The 22027-nt window shown below is 40.6% G+C and overlaps 1 protein-coding gene across 1 annotated transcript in view; it reads right to left on the reverse strand.

The window, feature by feature from the left end:
* Positions 1–22027, reverse strand: part of cntn3a.1 (contactin 3a, tandem duplicate 1) — a 107703-nt gene that overhangs the window by 57486 nt on the left and 28190 nt on the right. Inside the window, exons 4-5 of the mRNA XM_014145840.3 lie at positions 17252–17427; positions 8847–8942 (exon numbers count right to left, since the gene is read on the reverse strand). Of these exons, the coding sequence (XP_014001315.1) occupies positions 8847–8942; positions 17252–17427 (272 nt within the window). The remainder of the gene's footprint in view (positions 1–8846; positions 8943–17251; positions 17428–22027) is intronic.

A 22027-nucleotide genomic window follows, 5' to 3' on the forward strand; every position in this document is an offset into this window, starting at 1 on the left:
CACTTTGATTGGAGTCATTAAAACTCATTTTTAAACCACTCCACAAATTTCTTGTTAAGGGCTAGGGGGCAGTATTGAGAATTTTGAAAAAAATATGTGCCCATTTTTAACTGCCTCCTACCCCAACTCAGAAGCTAGAATATGCATATTATTGTTCAGGTTTGGATAGAAAACACTCTGAATTTTCTAAAACTGTTTGAATGGTGTCTGTAAGTATAACAGAACTCATATGGCAGTCAAAACCCTGAGACAAATTCTGACAGGAAGTGGATACCTGATGTGTTGAATTACCTTTAAGCCTATGCCATTGAAACACACAGGGGCTTATTAATCTTTCAGCACTTCCTATGGCTTCCACTAGATGTCACCAGTCTTTACAAAGTGTTTTGAGTCTTATACTGTGAGAACTGAACGAACAAGAGCCTTGGAACGGTGATGGCCGATTAGACTCTTGCGCGCGAGTTCATGTTGGGTACTGTCGTTCCAAAACGTTTTAAAAGAGAATGCAAACGTCCGCCTTGAATATTATTCATGTTCTGGTTAAAAAAGGCACTAATGATTTATGCTATACAACGTTTGACATGTTTGAACGAACGTAAATATTTTTTTCCCCCTCGTTCATGACGAGAAGTCCGGCTGGCATAGATCATGTGCTAACAACACGGAGCTTTTTGGACATAAATTATGAGCTTTTTCGAACAAAACTACATTTGTTATGGACCTGGGATTCCTGGAAGTGACATCTGATGAAGAGAATCAAAGGTAATGGATTATTTACATAGTATTTTCGATTTTAGATCTCTCCAACATGGCGGTTAGTCTGTATCGCAAAGCGTATTTTTCTGGGCGCAGTGCTCAGATTATTGCAAAGTGTGATTTCCCAGTAAGGTTATTTTTAAATCTGGCAATCCGGTTGCGTTCAAGAGATGTAAATCTATAATTCTTTGAATGACAATATAATATTTTACCAATGTTTTCGAATAGTAATTATTTAATTTGTTGTGCTGCTTGACTGGCGGTTATTGGAGGGAAACGATTTCCTCAACATCAACGCCATAGTAAAACGCTGTTTTTGGATATAAATATGAACTTGATAGAACAAAAAATGCATGCATTGTCTAACATAATGTCCTAGGAGTGTCATCTGATGGAGATTGTCAAAGGTTAGTGCATCATTTTAGCTGGTTTTCTGCTTTTGGTGACGCCTGTCTTTGAATTGACAAAACATTACACACAGCTATTGTCAATGTACTCTCCTAACATAATCTAACTTTATGCTTTTGCCGTAAAGCCTTTTTGAAATCGGACAACGTGGTTAGATTAAGGAGATGTTTATCTTTTAAAGGGTGTAAGATAGTTGTATGTTTGAGAAATTTGAATTATGACATTTAATTGTTTTCAAATTTGGCGGTCTTGATATTTCACCTGTTGTTGATTGGGTGTACCAGGGGTGGGACGCTTGCGTCCCACATAGCCCATAGAGGTTAACAAACTATAGTTTTGGCAAGTCGGTTAGGACATCTACTTTGTGCATGACACAAGTCACTTTTCCAAACGCCTGAAGGTTCCACATTCATCTGTACAAACAATAGTACGCAACTATAAACACCATGGGACCACACAGCCGTCATACCGCTCAGGAAGGAGATGAGATAAAAGTACTTTGGTGAGATAAAAGTACTTTGGTGCGAAAAGTGCTAATCAATCCCAGAACAACAGCAATGGACCTTGTGAAGATGCTGGAGGAAACAGGTACAAAAGTATATATATCCACAGTAAAACGAGTCCTATATCAACATAACCTGAAAGGCCGCTCCGCAAGGAAGAAGCCACTGCACCAAAACCGCCATAAAAAAGCCAGACTACGGTTAGAAACTACACATGGGGACAAAAATCATACTTTTTGGAGAAACGTCCTCTGGTCTGATGAAACAAGAATACAACTGTTTGGCCATAATGGCCATCGTTATGTGGAAGGAAAAAGGGGGAGACTTGCAAGCCGAAGAACACCATCCCAACCATGAAGCACGGGGGTGGCAGTATCATGTTGTGGGGGTGCCCTGCCGCAGGAGGGACTGGTGCACTGCACAAAATAGATGGCATCAAGAGGAAGGAAAATGATGTGGATAAATTGAAGCAACATCTCAAGACATCAGTCAGGAAGTTAAAACTTGGTCGCAAATGGGTCTTCCAAATAAACAATGACCCCAAGCATACTTCCAAAGATGTGGCAAAATGGCTTATGGACAACAAAGTCAAGGTATTGGAGTGGCCATCACAAAGCCCTGACCTCAATCCCATAGAAAATGTGTGGGCAAAACTGAAAAAGAGTGTGCAAGCAAGGAGGCCTACAAACCTGACTCAGTTACACCAGCTCTGTCAGGAGGAATGGGCCAAAATTCACCCAACTTACTGTGGGAAGCTTGTGGAAGGCTACCCGAAACGTTTGACCCAAGTTAAACAATTTAAAGGCAATGCTACCAAATACTAATTGAGTGTATGTAAACTTCTGACCCACTTCAAATGTGATGAAAGAAATTAAAGCTGAAATAAATCATTCTCTCTACTATTATTCTGACATTTCAAATTCTTAAAATAAAGTGGTGATCCTAACTGACCTAAGACAGGGAATGTATACTAGGATTAAATGTCAGTAATTGTAAAAAACTGAGTTTAAATGTATTTGGCTAAGGTGTATGTAAACTTCCGACAAGAAATAGCTCTTAAGAGAGGGAGGACAGCTAACTGTGCACAATATAGGGACTATTATGTTAAATTGAATGTTACACATACCCAGGTCATGGTGAGAGTAGAAGAGATAGTGTTGGCATTTCAGACACTATTGTAAACTTTCAAGGAACCTGTGACTCAGAGTTTTGTTAGGTTGGATATTCTTCCAACTCATTAATCTCTTTCCCAATTTCTAACAGCCGGTGAACACTTGACAGATTCCATGCAATAGTTACTCACGGCAGTCGCTGTAGGGACAGTAATTAAAGGAGGCTATGGTAACAGCATGGAATTGGATACGGCGCAAATGAGGGAGTTTGAGGTATGCGTCATGCGCAGTGTCAGTAGTAGCAGGGGTTACTTTAGTAGCATTTTTGGGATATCAGTTTATGAGGACTCATGCCACATAGCTTGGTAGCTGGTAACTGGGAGACCGATGGGAGTACAGGGGGCTGTTATTCAAATGTCACAAATTAGTGATTTGGCCATAAAGGGGGAGTCTATGCTGTCAGGAAATGACCCATGAATTATGAATATCCTCAGGTGAAAGCAGCACATGAGGAGCAGGAGATAACCGAGTGCACGGGCTGACAAGGTCAAAATCTGGAGATTGAGTGTACATCAAGATACACCAAGTGGGGTTATTGGGACAGCGTTGGTCTGGTCCACACACAGTACTCCTTATAGCACCTGCAGCGATAAAGATCGTCATGTCTCTCCTCGGTGGGTTCACAGTTCTCACGTGAAGTGAGGTCCAGCTGCATAATGGGTGAGCTTGAAGACGCCATGACAGAGGAAGTGGAGCTAAAGAGAGAAAGAAAGACTAGATTCCACTGTAAGACACGCAGATGGGTTGGGTCTGGGAGCCACTTTAAACATCATAGTTGGGTTGGGTTAGCTGCTTTATTGGTTAAATGCATCATATCAAAGGATAGATGTTGGGGTAATTGTACTCTAAACAACATTTTGGAGGCAGTGATGTGAAAGTCTATCCAGTGCTGAGTTACCTGAAGAGGATGTAGCGTTGATTAGGGATACGCACTTGCCTATCAGGTGGCGTGCCTATCAGGTGACGTGCCTATCAGGTGACGTGCCTATCAGGTGACGTGCCTATCAGGTGACGTGCCTATCAGGTGGCGTGCCTATCAGGTGACGTGCCTATCAGATGACGTGCCTATCAGGTGACGTGCCTATCAGATGACGTGCCTATCAGGTGACGTGCCTATCAGGTGGCGTGCCTATCAGGTGACGTGCCTATCAAGTGGCAAAGAAGGTGATGGGGAGCAAAGTGAGAATGACATGGCTTGGGAACACCTCTTGGATCCTGTGGTCTGACGTGGAAGACTGGGCGAAAGCATGAGGAGGATTTTTATGGCTTTAATTTTTGCCAAACTCAGCAGAAAAGTATCCTGAAGGCATAGTAGGGCGGAGAGAGAGTGGGAATTGTCATGTTATCAAACCTTGGGTTTTCATGCATATATCATTATGCATATCTTAACACATTATTAATGCTGTTATGTCTTGTGTTATAACTCTCTTAGGGACCAGAAGGAGAACGTTGAACTGGGAGAAGTCAACAGATCCACTGGACATGTTATTATCAGTGTTCTATGAAAAATGGAAATACGAGCGTTCATGGTGTGATTATAGTCTCTGATGTTGTAAACCTCACTGTGAATGTTAATCATGTTTTATCTTTTGTTCATGTGTTGTTATCATTGTTTGTTCATTTATAAGTAATTTCTAAGATTATGTAAGTTGAACAGTAGGATACTATTGTTCAAGAGGGTGGACAGTTGGGTTCTGAGAATATGAAATATACTTATTCATGTCACTGAGGAAGAGAGGGTAATGTATAACGTTTACATTATGTCAGGATATGTTATTGTTAGCCATCAGGGATCCTATGGGAGGGATCCTCTGGGAGGAGAAGAGACACAGTCTGGTACTAATCAACATGACAGCCTTGAGATGGGGAGGAGTGAGCACTTTGGGGTATAGATAATTAGAACCTAACAGTTTTTTATAATTATTTGATTAATGAAAGCAGGTAGCCTAGTGGTTAGAAAGGTTGCTGGATTGAATCCTTGAGCTCCTGAACAAGGCAGTTAACCCACTGTTAACCCACTGTAAATAATTCTAAATAACAAACTGGCTTTATTTACAAATTAGTAACAATGTCTCACCCCGTGTTCAAAAGCATAATCAGTGCTCTAATTCCCCGCAATGAAGTGGTGACGCAGGGTACCGTACTAAACCACAAATTACCTCTATGTCCCGTAGCATAATCGCAAAACTTTTAGTTGAGCAACCATTGTATCTAATCGAATAGAATCCACAGATTGCGAGATGAAGATAAATACCTTTACTAAGAGTATTAGTATATGAGTAATTGACTGACCCGGTCTCTCCAGATCTCCCAACAGTTCTATTTCTAGGGTCAATTTTTCGATCAATGTTATGCATTTTCAGCCATTTCTGAACTTGAGACAAGAAACAGGCTACCTGAGGGCAATACCAACATAAATGGTCTATTGATTCTGTATCCCCACAACAAAATCTGCAAATTTTCGATGGTTGTATGCCCCAAATATTCATAAATGTTTTGGTAACAAGAATTCTATATAATAATTTTATCTGAAAAACATGAAGTCTTGAATCTTGCATCATTTTATATAACAACTCATACACCTTGTACCATGGAATCGGTACCTAACAAATCTCTTCCCAACTATTTTGCAATTTGTATGGAACAGCTGTCAACATCCTGGTCCTCAAATGAAACTGGCCTACTTTCTTAATAGGTAGGGATTATTTTCTTTGAATGCTTCATTTGGTCATTGGTAACATACAGTAGGAAGACCACCCCGCTGAAGGACACACAAGAAAGCCTATTGAACTTCTCAAAAACCAACCTAAGCAAGCTTAAAATGGGCCTCCAGAGTGGCGCAGTGGTCTAAGGCACTGCATCGCAGTGCTAGCTCTGCCACAAGTGATTCTGGGTTCGAGTCCAGGCTCTGTCGCAACCGGGAGACCCATGGGGCGGCGCACAATTAACCAAGCGTCGTCCGGGGTAGGGGAGGGTTTGGCCGACAGGGGTGTCCTTGTTGTGCACTAACAACTCTTGTGGCAGGCCAGGCGCAGTGCACGCTGACACAGTCGCCAGGTGTACGGTGTTTCCTCTGACACATTGGCTTCTGGGTTAAGTGGGCATTGTGTCAAGAAGCAGTGCGGCTTGGCTTGGCTTGGCTTGGCTTGGCTTGGCTTGGCTTGCATGGCATGACCTTTGCCTCTCCCAAGTCTGTATGGGAGTTGCAGAGACAAGACTGTGACTACCAATTGGATACCACGAAAAAGGGGTGAAAAAAATAAGCAAGCTTAAATCCTGGGGAAATGTTCTGTGGACCAATTAAACTAAATTAGAGCTCTTTGGCAAAACAGATCACAAACCCACATTAAGCTTTCAATGTGGGGTTGCTTTGGTACGAAGGGCCTTGAACGTGTGCAAGGCATCATGAAATCACCAGTGTCCAAAAAGTGGGTCTCCATTGAAGGTTGTGGGTATTCCAGTAGGACAATGAACCCAAACACACATCAAAAGGCAGACAGAAATGTTTCAAGAAGAAACACTGGACTGTTCTAGAGTGGCCAGTGAAGAGTCCGGATCTGAATCATATCCAAAACCTATGGCAAGATCTGAAAACAGCAGTTGGTAGATGGCACCCCTCAAGCACTGAATAATTGAATAATGAATAATCACCACTTTATTTTAAGAATCTGTGTCAAACGTTTCGGGTAGCCTTCCACAAGCTTCCCACAATAAGTTGGGTGAATTTTGGCCCATTCCTCCTGACAGAGCTGATGTAACTGACTCAGGTTTGTAGGCCTCCTTGCTCGCACACGCTTTTTCAGTTTATGGCCAAACAGTTCTATTTATGTTTCATCAGACCAGAGGACGTTTCTCCAAAAAGTACGATCTTTGTCCCCATGTGCAGTTGCAAACCGTAGTCTGGCTTTTTTATGGCAGTTTTGGAGCAGTGGCTTCTTCTTTGCTGAGCGGCCTTTAAGATTATGTTGATATAGGATTCGTTTTAGTGTGGATATATATACTTTTGTACCTGTTTCCTCCAGCATCTTCACAAGGTCCATTGCTGTTGTTCTGGGATTGATTTGCACTTTTCGCTCCAAAGTACGTTCATCTCAGGAAGGAGACAGAACGCATCTCCTTCCTGAGCGGTATGACGGCTGTGTGGTCCCATGGTGTTTATACTTGCGTACTATTGTTTGTACAGATGAACGTGGTACCTTCAGGCATTCGAAATTGCTCCCAAGGATGAACCAGACATGTGGAGGTCTACAATTCTTTTTCTGAGATCTTGGCTGATTTCTTTTGATTTTCCCATGATGTCAAGCAAAGAGGCACTGAGTTTGAAGGTAGGCCTTGAAATACATCCACAGGTACACCTCCAATTGACTCAAATTATGTCAATTAGCCTATCAGAAGCTTCTAAAGCCATGACATCATTTTCTGGAATTTTCCAAGCTGTTTAAAGGCACAGTCAACTTAGTGTATGTAAACTTCTGACCCACTGGAATTGTGATACAGTGAATTATAAGTGAAATAATCTGTCTATAAACAATTGTTGGAAAAATTACTTGTGTCATGCACAAAGTAGATGTCCTAACCGACTTGCCAAAACTATAGTTTGTTAACAAGAAATTTGTGGAGTGGTTGAAAAACGAGTTTTAATGACTCCAACCTAAGTGTATGTAAACTTCCGACTTCAAATGTATATAATATTTTATAGAGGACAAAATCTGCAAGCCATGTGTGTAGCTAGCTTGCTACCTTGATTTCTGTCAGATGTGCAGGAGAACAAGGGATTACATCCTTGAGTAAATCTAAAAGGTCTAGTTCCATTAGGAAAATGAGGTCAGGTGCATTAGGTCTGGGTCTGAACACAGTCATCCAGATAGACACTCAGAGAGCAGTAGGGGACATGAGTGCAGACAAAGCAGGCACCCTAATGCACAGGCTCTGAAAAAAAGTGCCACTGTGATTTCTCTTTAACTCTGTATAGCATCTTGAGTCTTGGCCACACTCAAATCCAGAAGCCTTTTTGAGGCATTTCTAGTTAATCGTTAACCCTCTGTGCACCGGAATTCTATAATTACTAGAATGGCCATGGCTGACATTTTGACCGTTGATATTTCAATTGTATAAATATTCCATAATAAATAATGAATGCATTTATTATGTTAAAATAGGCCATAAGAAACCTCAGGACACAAAATATAAATTATAATCAGTCCGAAAATGTATTGATTGATCCAGAAGTGCATAGATTGTAAATACTAAAATAAGAAGATGGTGCTTTTTCTGACTTCACAGCTTGGAATAGCTCATTATCCCAATCCCTCTTAGACCAGCTTGAGCACATCCAAAAGTATGCTTGCCGCATCATCCTGGGCACTGCATATGTGAGGTACACCGATGCACTGGAGACACTGGCACTGCAAACACTTGAAAAGCAAAGAGAGCAGCTGTGCCTGGATTTTGCAATCTCTCTCTACAAGTCCCCCTTCCGTGACCGGTTAGTTGCTTGTCTAAGTTCCCATCCAATTCTAAAATCTGCATATGCGCATTTTCCCACCAGAGCTGTGTTTACATCAAATTGACTTGTTGCGGATAAAAGTTGTGCGTGATAACGTAGTGTACATACAACACACTTTTCACCTTAAATTTCCATGTACCGAATAGAAAGCAAGAGTTCAATGTGCTTCCATTGTGTTTTTCTACCAATGGTTTTGTTACAAAAACTGTTGCAATAAATAGCATACTTGCCCAATCTGGTTTTGGCGCATGCCCTCTAGACAACAGTTCACTGATAAAGTGGACATGGTAGGTTATATTGATGAGATATGGAAGAGCAAGATACTTTTTATTTGATAATTGCCAGCCAAGAACCGATCATCATGCCACCAGCATTCAAATAATAGCCATGATATTTATTTATTGTAGGCCTACATATGACTTATTGAAATAGTGTGCCACTTAAACAAGTTTTTAGTTGGTCCTTTCGCGGTCATTAGGTGTTTCGTAAAGGCTTTCTTACCTCCAGAGTGGGGTGGTGGGCCACAGAGTAGGACCACTCCTTGGCCCTCACGAACCCTCACTGGACTTCGACTCTGTGTCTTGAAATTCTCCAAGTCTGTTTCAGAGAGACAAAAGGAATAGGCCAAAATGATCAAGCAGTATTCTACTGAATTTATGAAGCAATGGCAATAGCCATTATTGCCATTATCTAACCAAATATTGACATAGTAATTCATCTATCATCGGTAGTGTGGAACACCATGCAGTGACTTGACATTATACAAATTGATATAGCCCCAAACACAGGTCATGTCTTTTTGTCTAATACTCCCTTTTAACAGTGAGTCATTGATTATTCTAAGGACTACAATTTCATCTTTTGGGACACAAATTTTACTATATTAATGTATCATAATTTATTATTCTAGTTCCTATCTAATATATTGAGCATCTACCTCATTGGGTTAAATGGCAGTATCCGACACCTTTGGACAACTTTGAGAGACAATAATTTCTGCCCGTGTACTTACAGAACTGTTCAATCCCAAGCACCTCCAGCATGCGGAAAGCCCTTCCTCAAGTATAAGTCACACATGAGAGATTTTAATTGAAACTATGTATTGTTATCACTTTCTGTGTTTCATTCATTACTTTCCTCATTGCACACGTTCCAGCAACAATTAAACGGCTATGAGATTGAAATAGCATGTGTATGGCAACCAATTACTTCTTGACAACCTACTCGGGAAAAAGGACAACAATCCACATGTCTGTCTTTTCTCTGCTGTTGTTGCTCTTGTAGATTTCTAAGAGCCTATACTGCAAAATAGCAAACCAAAGTAACCAATAATGAATGCCATAATCAAGAGAGAATGGAAATAGAAAGAATAATAATGTACTGTAACACCTACTTCCCCATGATTACATGAACTTAATGAGAACACTGCCTCAATTAACAGATTCATTTGAGAAGTCTGTATAATATTGGGGAATTATGTCACCATGTCTGTGTGATGCTTCAGGGACATCTGTGCCCCGCCTAAGCAAGATTTATGTGAAACACTTCTAGATCGATTCTAAGTCTTGAATACCATGAGTGATTAGTTCTGCTTTAGGAAGCTGTTTAAATTGGGAATTACAGAGCCCACTGATTTATGAAAAGTATAAAGAGGTCAGGTACAGTAATGAATGTCCTCAAGGCTATGGGATAACTTTGTTATAAAGGCCCGTTTTTCTTATTTCCCATATTCTTGAATTCCCCTTTAACCTGTAAACATACATTTAGACACTGAGATTGTTGAGGCAGTCCAATTTAAAACAATTGTGTTTCTATGTTTTATCAGGTGCACAAATATTCAGCATTTGAGAAGCATGATTAGGTGGATTTGGAAAACAACCAAATCTCAAGACGCCACCCAAATGACTTTGTTAAAGAAAGTCATTGCTATCATCAAAGTTATCTTTCCCTATCCCTGTCTCAACAACATGAAGCGAGTGTCAGGTTAGTGCTTACAATCAACTATTGGCACATTGAATTTCTAACAACATGTCCTGTGTTTTCAGAACTAATGAGGTTTAAGAACTAACTGAACACAGTATATAATTCCAAAAATGATTAACATTTCAAATAAAACTTTCTCAAAGTGAGTATTAAAATAAATATTTATTTGACCAAAAAAATCCCTGAAACTAGGTGAAATCTGTATATGAGCAGTATTTCCCAATAGCACCTACCAACATTACTACACCACCGTGAAGTGGGAAAAAACTGTCAATATTCTCATAGTGTGAAACGCAAATGAGCTGGACACACTAAAGCCAGCCATGCCTGACAAACCAAACTGTTCTGTAACCCCTGGATTATTTTGTCAAGCCTATCAAAGACATACCTCTGTGTGCTTTTTCATTGCCTAATTCAAGCTATTTTGAGTGCTTTCAGGTCCATGAAATTGGATGTGAATTAGCATTTTGTGACTTAATGCAATGAATCAGAGAAGATTGTATCAAAAGAGAATGTGAGTAGCTTTTGTTGTGGTGTGAATGAGAGCATTAACCAACAGTCATGGCTTGTCCTTCACAGTTATTTAATATTGAGTCATATTACTGTAGAAAGTACCACTCAAACCACTTTCATACCCTAAAATGTAAATGTTATGGTATACCGCTTTGAATAGTTTATATGATATAATACTGTTCCCATCTCTTCATTAATCTATGTTCTACTTATTCAAAAAATTAGCAACACACAATTTTGCAGTGAGCACTCAGACATAAGTATGATATTACAAGACTGAGACACTTTACAGCAGGGATATTCAACTCTTACCCTACGAGGTCAAGAGGCTGCTGGTTTTCTGGTCAAACTGACAATTAACTGTGCCCACCTGGTGTCCCAAGTCTAAATCTGTCCCTGATTACAACAAATGCTGTGGAACTGCCTTTGAGGTCCAGAATTGAGTTTGAGAAATGTACACTATGACATCAAAAACGTTCATTGAGAAACTCTTTACAATTGCTCTCTAGCACTGTGTGATAAATTACTGTTTAAAAATGGTATGTTTGAAATGCAGATAGCTAGAGCCCTGATATATTTTGGACAGGCCAAGACTGTGAGTGCTGTTCATGTGCCCACTCTCTGATTACTATAAAACTAAATAAGGATGTAATTTTCCCTTGAGGCGAAAGTGTGGAAGTTATGAAAGGGACTTGATAGAAACGAAGGAAGACGTTTGTTAAAAACAAGAGATAGAAATCAGATCTACTTGTGAAATGGATTGTAATGTCAGACAGACACTGGAAAACAAATATGCAAATTATGTGCAATTGTGAGGCTGAACTAAAGAAGAGATATGAAATCTGATGCACCTAAGATACAAGTGAATTGCATCCTGTGCAGTTTCTTAAATACAGTTATTTCACCATTCAATAATGAAGCACAGAGCTAAACCCTAGCGATGATCTGGAAACAACATTGCACCTGGAGCATATCATGCGCATTCTCTTGGGTACATATTAAAGGTTATTCCTGCAATATGGCAGTTACAATCTGTGGAGTAATGTTATATTTTACCACAGCAGAGTCGAGAGACTTTCAATTATAAAAATCCCAAAGAGATTACAGAATTCAATCTGCCCCTAGAACGAGTGAGATTATTCCAGTGAACACAACAGACGAGCAGAGGCTTTTAAAACATTTCACCACAGTATTGTCAGTGGAATCATCAACCTTTAAATGTTCTGATATTTTAAGCCCATATTAGATGGTGAAAGATTTTCTGCAGTTTATATGGCTCAGCCCACAGGCTGGTGGTGGATGAAGGGCTGCCATGCATCCCTAACACAATAACTCTTTGTACCTACATTTTTATTAAAAAATATACATTTGTTCAATTTCACACATGTACAAATGTGCATTAATACGCATAGTGTGAATTGGAAATGTGTTTTTTTGCATATCCCAACTCCCCCTGAGACGCCCTCAGAGAGTTGGGTCACAGCCAGGGTCATCATTGTCCAGGAGCCCTGGAGCAATTAGGGTTAAGTGCCTTGCTCAAGGGCACATTAACAGATTTTCACCTTGTCGGCTAAGGATTTGAACTAGCGACCTTTCGGGTACTGGCCCAACGCTAGTATACCTGCCACCCTATATATGTTTTTTACGGATATCTTACTAATCTTGGTAACGCTGAGCAAGCAAAATACCAATTAAAAGACCAACTTCAGTAGCCACAAGAGCTTATGTGCCTACTACTTTATATTTTAAACCAATGCTTCTCATGGTCCAACTGCATCATGTGCAACATCTACAGTGGGTTCAAAAATGATTGACACCTTTGATAAAGATGAGCAAAAGTGACTGTATAAGATACATAATTCAAATACTGAGCTACAGTATATTGTATGCGTTATCAAGGTGAGGTGTTGAAACGTACTGAAAACAGGGGTGTCAATAATTGTACACGCCCTGATCTGTTTCACCTGTTTCTTGTGTTTGTCTCCACCCCCTCCAGGTGTCGCTTATTTTCCCCATTGTATTTAACCCTGTGTTTCCTGTCTCTCTGTGCCAGTTAGTCTTTTATGTTTACAAGTCAAGCAGCATGTTTTTTCGCGTGCGCCTGCTTTCGATTTATCTTTTGCTAGTCCTCCCGGTTTTGACCCTTGCCTGTTTCTGGACTCCATTCCCGTCTGCCTTACCATTCTGCCTGCCCTGACCTCGAGCCTGCCTGCCACTCTGTACCTCCTGGACTCTGAACTGGTTTTGCCTGTCTATGACCATTCTCTTGCCTACCCCTTTTGGTTTGTTAATAAATATCAGACTCTAACCATCTGCCTCCTGTGTCTGCATCTGGATCTCGCCTTGTGCCTCGATAGTACTATACTGAACAAAAATATAAATGCAACATTCAACAATTTCAAAGACTTTACTGAGTTACGGTTCATTTAAGGAAATCATTCAATTGAAATAAATTCATTAGGCCTTAATCTATGGATTTCACATGACTGGGAAATAAGATATGCATCTGTTGGTCACAGATACAGTACCTTAAAAAAAAGGTAGGGCGTGAATCAGAAAACCAATCACTATCTGGTGTGACCACCATTCACCTCATGCAGAGCGGTTGTTGGTCCTGTTGAATGTTGTCCCACTCCTCTTCAATGGCTGTGCGAAGTTGCTGGATATTGGCGGGAACTGGAACATGCTGTCGTACATGTCGATCCAGAGCATCCCAAACAGCTTAATGGGTGACATGTCTGGTGAGTATGCAGGCCATGGAAGAACTAGGACATTTTCAGCTTCCAGGAATTGTGTACAGATCCTTGCGACATGGGGTCATTCATTATAATGCTGAAACATGAGGTGATGGTGGCGGATGAATGGCACGGCATACTCACCAGATATGCCCCACCCATTGAGAATTTTGGGATGCTCTGGATCAACATGTACGACACCGTCTTCCAGTTCCCACCTATATCCAGCAACTTCGCACAGTCATTGAAGAGGAGTGGGACAACATTCCACAGGCCACAATCAACAGCCTGATCAACTCTATGTGAAGGAGATGTGTCGTGCTGCATGAAGCAAATGGTGGTCACACCAGATACTGACTGGTTTTCTGATCCACGCGCTTACCTTTTATGTATCTGTGACTAACAGATGCATATCTGTATTCCCAGTCATGTGAAATCCATTCACTCTTAGAAAAAAAGGTGCTATCTAGAACTTAAAAGGGTTCTTCGGCTGTCCCCATAGGAGAACCCTTTGAAGAACCCTTTTTGGTTCCAGGTAGAACCAACCCTTTACACAGAGGGTTCTACATGGAATCAAAAAGGGTTCTCTTATGGGGACAGCCAAAGAACCCTTTTGGAACACTTTTTGTAAGAGTGTAGATTAGGGCCTAATGAATTTATTTAAATTGACTGATATCCTTATATACTGTAACTGATTAAAATCTTTGAAATTGCTGTATGTTGCATTTATATTTTTGTTCAGTATATGTTACATCTTTGTTACATTACATCCTATTTTATAAAAAATCTAAGCCTCAATGAGGGCCAAAAAAGCACTCCAGGTGCTTCTGGTCTGGTCCAAGTCTTTTACAAATGACATGATACAGACTTTCAAAACAGGCTTCTCCTCAATTCATTATTCCTCTGACCCGGCACCGTTCAATCATTCTGCAGGATTAATTAAGTTATACCAAGAGCAACAAATAAGATGGATGACACATCACCGCAGATACTTGTCCTTGTCAGTTGACAAAAGCCACAGGTCCCAGGTCAGAGCCAGGCAATGGACGAGACCAATCACAGTGACATACAGTGCAGGTCAGACCTCGAAAATTGGTAGGAAATATGAATATGATACACTGCCTGGTGTAGAGATTTGGTGTCAGCGGTGGGATTCATATGAATATGATATACTGCTTTGTGGGGACTCGTGACTCAAATGCACCCATTAGAAGCCAGCTAAATACCCGGGGTGCTCTCACAAGGATCATCCCTAGGTCTGCTAAAAGGAAACAAACGTCAGAATTCAATCTGGATGCACCATCTGTTCTCAGAGGTTCACGCTGTCATTTTAGATGGGATACCCGTCAGAGCAGAGGCCCTGAGTTTACCTTGCCATCAGAGATGCCGAAGACTTAAAATGTGATAGATGAAGACTGTAAAACATCAGTTATATATAGCTGCTGTCAAGGCCCCCGACAATCACACCCTCTTCATCCCAGACCTACTCTTTGGTAGAGCTGTTGCATTTAGGGCTGTTACGGTGACCGTATTACCTTCACACCGACAGTCACGAGTCATGACCGCAGTCAAATTCCACGTGACCATTGAGTCACAGTAACTAGGCTTCTCCAAAACTGCGCTCTGATGCCGCTAATGGTCATTTGTAGACTACCAAACTAACCAGTCGCCAATGGCCTGATACTCAGCTCTCTATTGTTCCTCTAATCCCTCTGGCATCAATGCAAATGCTTGAAAATCAAAACAAACACTTCATGAGAGCTTTGGCATTCAGGGTTTGAGCGGAATAGGATCACCTGTTGCACAGCAGGAGCCGGCTGCTTATAGCTGTTTGATACATGTCATTCAAGTGTTTCTATAAGCCCATGTTGCACTATATTTCTACAGGCTATGCTATGTAATTGTGTGAGAAAACAGAGGTTTGATGGCCTCCATTAAAAAGAGAAGGATCCTATCAGTTTTCAATAGACTATATTTATTTCTCAACTTTCCTAATATTGAGCACATTGCTTCGCTTTAAGACCGGAGTAGCCTACCTGACTGGCATGAAAATGAACTGCGGGAAAAGCTTCCTCCATATGCTATTCAAGTGCATATGAATTACATGTATTTTTCCCCCTGCCCGTGTTCTGACAGGTGCATGATAATGGCCCATTCTAAATCAAAACTAATTTCACACATATATTACTTAGTATATGTAAAGACAAGGTTAAATTAAGAATAGTGTGATGGGTGAGAATATTATCACTTGTGAATGATGCCCAGCGTGTGCAGTCCAAGGCAAGAAACATGCATTTTTTTGCGACTTCTTCAAATCATAGTCGCATGCATCATGTAGCCTAGCCCATACTGTAGGCATATATGTTTTGATGAAGTTTGTATCACAACTAAAGTGGCCGAATAACTCATAGCTCATAGCATAGCCTATAGGCCTAGGACCTCTGGAACATGGTTGGAGAGCACATAGTCTAATGAAACATGTGTTCTTATAAGCCCAGTCATTGCTCAATCGACCTGTGAAAACAGACTTATGACTCGCCACTATTTAAAAAAGGATCCCATCTTTCTCGTGCTGCTATATTTATTACCAAATTAATCTGCTTTACAACCGATGTAGCTTACCTGGCATATTAAAAACGGAACCGCACGGAACCTCCATTCACTATTCGAGTGCAGGCTATGGATGAAATGTTGTTTTTGTGGGCCATTCTAAATAAAAAATGATTCCACACATATATTAGTAGACTATGAGAATATTATCAAGTGCTTGTCAAATTGTGAATGAGAGACTGTGCAAGAAACAGAGCAGAGCTCAGGCCTTTCATGCAACTTTTTTAAAATCATCATTAGTCACATCATACAGCCTTAGAATGTATTAGAAATGAAAACATACAGCCTAAGGTTTGTATCACAACTAACATTGCATAAATAACTGTAAATTAGGCATATAGAAAGGAGGACCTGTTTGAAATGAACACTCTGTTAACCGCTCAACACAGCACACTCCCTTGGAAATAATTTGGGGGAAATATCCTTTCTATTTTATTCAGCTATGTGGAATTGTATTCTTCTTACTATAAAATAATATAAAATAATGCCACGGGAATTACAAGCAAATCTTGTCTGCTAAATGAACTAGTGTAGCCCACAGCCATATAGCACAGCCAGATCAGGAACTAACATAAGGATGACTCAGAATATGCTGTTCTGTTCTTCTGAAATAGGCTACATTTTCTTCATATCACAATGTTTCTTTAGATCTACCTAATATAAATAATGGTATTATTGTGATGGTGTAGGCTATATTAAATGGATTTAATAGATTTTTTTTAAATGTAGATGTTCCAAAGGTCCGCATCAGTGGCTTGTAAACTATGCCTGGAAGCCCAGAGAGGCTAAACGTTATTATGTTAATTAACTGTCATTTACCGTGAGACCGGCAGTTATTTGCATGACAGTGACCGGCTGACAAAATGTCATGATCGCCACAGCCCTAGTTGCATCTCCTATCACACAGATGTCCCAAGCCACTGTTTAAGCTGGATTAAAGGATCAACTTAGTGACATAATCATGGTTTGCTAATGACTGATGCTTTGTGATAGAATCCACTGCCTTTTTCCTTGGACTGAGAAATATTCCAATTAAACCTTTACTGTATTAAGAGGAAAACTCACAAGCTATATGTAGACTAGCTTCTCTGCTGACGATGGTGCCGAAAGAGTTGGTTGCCAGACACTGGTAGATCCCGACGTCCTCCTCTTTGTTCAGATGGCTGATGCGTAGGTTGCCCCCAGTGAGGGCATAGCGTGACCCTGATCTAGGTACAATGAAGGAGTCATTCAGCTTCCACCTGAAAAAGCAAGAGCATTAAAAGGATAAGTTGACAAGAGAACAGTAGGGAAAGTCCACTAGCATGTACAGAATGAGCCTTATATGTGTATGAGTGATCTCATCATAATGCCTGGAAATATTACATAAAGTAAAACATTCACAAGTGTGGGCTACATATTGTAAGCACACAAAAGCAAAGACAAACTGGAACAGGTTACTAGACACAGAACACCTTAAATATGAAGAAAATATACAATCCTCAGAGTTACGGACTGACCGGTCAATCCGGGACATGTATTAAATGCAAATTGAGCTTACATGTGCTAAAAACACATCATATATGTATAGTATTTGGCTAAATGACTAGAAAACACAAATGCGCAATAAACATTGTCTATCGATGTTTTAAGCGATTTTCAATTGAATTTCAAAGTTAGAGACACCTAAAGAACGACTTTCATTCCCAACGTCTTCATATTATCGGAGGTGTGTATGATCATTTTCACAACTATCCTATTATTAGGCTGCACAAGCCCTAGTGCCACAAACACAACATACCCTATTGCCCAACTCTCGTGTTTCCTTGAAGGTTGCCCAGTTCTGGTTCATTATGCATGTGATCCATACAGTCAGATAGCATAATCACACACTTTCATCATGATCAAATTGCAATCACAACCCAAGACAAGGCAAATTTGTGGCAAATTCCAAATTAAAACAAACGACACAAGGCCCTGTGCTTGTCGCTCCAAACAACACTGAATATAATTGATGTGGGATGTAATCAGTGAGAGACATTACTCATTTGCAACCATAATTCATTTTCATTAAATTCCTTTCACGCCTTGCTCAATTTAAACATGGGATGAGACCAAAATCAATGGCTGTAAATACTGTCATAATTTTTTTTTCCAGCGACACCTCAAAAGCAACCAGACCTCCCTGCTCAATAATAATCCCAAGTGGGAGGCCCTGGGACAAGAATTGTAACCTATTCCTAAACCAATCACAATGATTTTCAAACGCCACATGGGGATGTAGCCTACAGCCTACCTAATGATAATGATAACCCAATTTTTTTAATTAACCTTTATTTAACCAGTAAAAGACCCTTGAGGATAGAAATCTATTTTTCAATGGGGACCTGGAAAGTCAACAGGAAGTAGTCAGCGTGTATATACAACACAAGAGCACAATACGATACATTAAAAACAATCACAAAGGTCAACAACATTTTCCCCTTTCGATGCTTTAAACTCAGCAAGCGATACCCTCTCCTCCAGTTTAAAGTATTTTGCAGCTCGATCCAACACCAAGGAGCATTATACGAAAAATAGAGTTTTCCCATTTCAGTTCTGGCCTTAGGAACCGTGAAAGATTGTAGCAGCTGAGAACGGGGACTATAAGTTTGTGATTACCTTTTTAGTGAGGGGGACAGGTAAAAAAGCAATAGTCCAAGCAATGCTTTGTACACAAAGATGTACTGTACCAGTGCTTCAGCATTCGTGTAGGAAGAGAGGGCCACTTCACCATATAGACCAAAGTGATGGGTGAGTGATCTTGCATTTGTTATAAATCTATGCATCCTGTGATACACAGTGTCCAGTATCTTAAATCTGCTGGCTGAGGCTTGCATGTAAACAATATCACCATAATCTAGCACAATATCACCATAATCTAGCACAGATTTGTTTTAAAGTCCCTTGGATAACCCTACGCTAACCCTATAATAATAGTCCTTTTGATTAAGGGTAATGCGATCAAAGACATTGAATACAGAACAACTCTAGGGGCAATCTGAGATTCAAACGACAACAAAGCGGTCACCTTAACACTTTTTGGGTGAACAGCTGTCCAGATGTTTGGACATTTTGAGTAATGTAGGGTTGTGGTCAATTCAGTTGAATTGGAAAAACCTGAGCAACTTTCAGTTCATTTTCTGAATTTCCTGAATTGAAAGCTGAATCTACCCCAACCCTGAAGTCTTGCCTGTGCTTCACAATAATTTGCTACAGTAAGTTAGAACATCTATTCTTCCTGACTCACTGTGCAACATGAAGAGAATTACTGTATTGCTCATCTTCACCATTTTTTCCCTTCTAGATTTGGATTATTTGTTATGATAAAAAGTTACAGAACCTATTCAAATACAGTTTGACCGCACCTCAAAACTGTTAACAATGAACACAAGAGAAGTGCATCAAGTTTATCCCAACAGTTAGATGTCAAAGAGAGAGAAAATGAACAGAGAGGAGAGCAAACAATGCCTAACAAGAAAAGCTATCTTTGTGTCCATGAGGAGCTCTTGAGAAATAGCTTTCAGAGACAGGGATAAGGCACAATTAGATTGAATATTAGATCATTTTGTGCTGATTGGAATTCCACAACTCCTTGAGTCAAATAAGCCTGAGGTTTCCATTTCTGAGAGAGAGAGAGAGAGAGAGAGAGAGAGAGAAAAAGTGAGAGAGAGAGAGAGAGAGAGAGAGAGAGAGAGAGAGAGAGAGAGAGAGAGAGAGAGGCCGATTCAGTGGAGCGGTGCCTAACGGCAGATTGGCTGATTAGATTGATTTATTGATTTGGTTTTGCAGCTGGAATGGCTCCAGACTAGACAAATCAAGGGGCCACTGTGACAACTCAGAGGGGGCTTTCAGTGACAGCGGTCGAGGAGTAGTCTTAAGTGTGTCTTAAATTAATGTGTCCTTGGTGCCTCCTGAAAAAGAGCTGCTCTATTCTCAGCTCTAAGGACCCATTTGATGTACTATGATGCAGACCGAGTGAAGGACTCTTAACTTTTCAAAACAAATTTCATACACTGGAACAGGTTACTTCAATGTGGTGTGTGTGTGCATGCATGCGAGTACACTTTGCACACACACACAGGTGTACGACTTCAATGTGAGTTGAAGACAGAATTATTAGGCTCCCATCTTTTAGGCTGGTGTCGGAGGCTGCATTGTAGAAACAGATTGCTTAAGTATTCTATCCAGTGGAAGTGATAAGATCTTGTACATTCATTTCAATTTGTGCCCATTAGGCATAACACCCAGGATCTTCAAGCTACATTAACAGCCAAATACGCTGATGTTATGAGGGATCGTTTCAACCTATTGCATATTAAATGCTTGGCTTTGCAATTTGCATTTAATTACAGTGACAAGAGTACAACAGCCATCGTTGTTTTATAGATTGAAAATTAATAGCTTATGCAACTGATGCTCTTTAAAGCAAATCATAATTTGTCATCTGTTTTAATTTGTCATCACTTAAGCTGGTGATCAACGGGGCATCAATACTTTCCTAAGACAATGCACTGGGGACAACTCTCGGAGAGGGACAATACACAATACGTAGAGTTTGACAGTGAAGTCCAAACCCTCTGGTCACAAACTAAATTAATCTATGTTGTTTCTACGTAAAAAAAAACTAAAAAGCTATGTGATGATGTTGAATCAACGTGGAAAACTGATTGGATTTGCACAAAGCCATCAACATAAAGGAATTTCGGGAATGTTTGTCTTTCTTTCACACAACTTTTAACCTAAATCCAATGACATGGTTCAAATTCTTGATTTCCTTTTCAAATATCAAATATCTTGGGTCATCATTAGGCAACAAACAGGGAAAAAAGTCAGACAGGGTGGAAATTTGCCTGATAACTTATTCTGAATTTAATTCCGCTGCTCTATGGATTGCTCCATACATTCAGTATGATACAGATTGCTGCCATCCTATAAGTCATTTGTGTGCTGACATCAAAATGAGGGGCATTGTACAAAACAAATGAATCCGCGATGGGATCTTCTCTAACCAATCAGAATTCAAAGCCAATAATGTGATTAATGATTCTTGTAGGCCCCTTCTGGCCCAACCCATCGGTTTCTGGGGCCAATCAGAATGGTCAGAATGTGTTTGCAATCTATAAGATGCCGGGGAGCAAAGCAAATCCACACTCATCGTGCAGAAGAAAAGCTAGTGGGTGTGGTGTTTGGCTGGAGCAATGTGGATGCTAACCTGACTACCCATCAGGTTATGTGGCTGGGTAGTCAGGCTAGGTGGATGGGTAGTTAGGTTATCTGGATGGGTAGTCAGGTTAGGTGGATGGGTAGTCAGGCTAGGTGGATGGGTAGTCAGGCTAGGTGGATGGGTAGTCAGGTTAGCTGGATGAGTAGCCAGGTTAGCTGGATGGGTAGCCAGGCTAGGTGGATGGGTGGTCAGATTAGCTGGATGGGTAGTCAGGTTAGCTGGATGGGCAGTCATGTTAGCTGGATGAGTAGTCAGGTTAGCTGGATGGGTAGTCAGGTTAGCTGGATGGGTAGTCAGGTTAGCTGGATGAGTAGCCAGGTTAGCTGGATGGGTAGCCAGGCTAGGTGGATGGGTGGTCAGATTAGCTGGATGGGTAGTCAGGTTAGCTGGATGGGCAGTCATGTTAGCTGGATGAGTAGTCAGGTTAGCTGGATGGGCAGTCAGGTTAGCTGGATGGGTAGTCAGGTTAGCTGGATGGGTAGTCAGGTTAGCTGGATGGGTAGTCAGGTTAGCTGGATGGGTAGTCAGGTTAGCTGGATGGGTAGTCATGTTAGCTGGATGAGTAGTCAGGTTAGCTGGATGGGTAGTCAGGTTAG

This window comes from Salmo salar, chromosome 15 (genome assembly GCF_965601325.2).
Source record: "Salmo salar chromosome 15, fSalSal1, whole genome shotgun sequence".
NCBI lineage: Eukaryota > Metazoa > Chordata > Actinopteri > Salmoniformes > Salmonidae > Salmo > Salmo salar.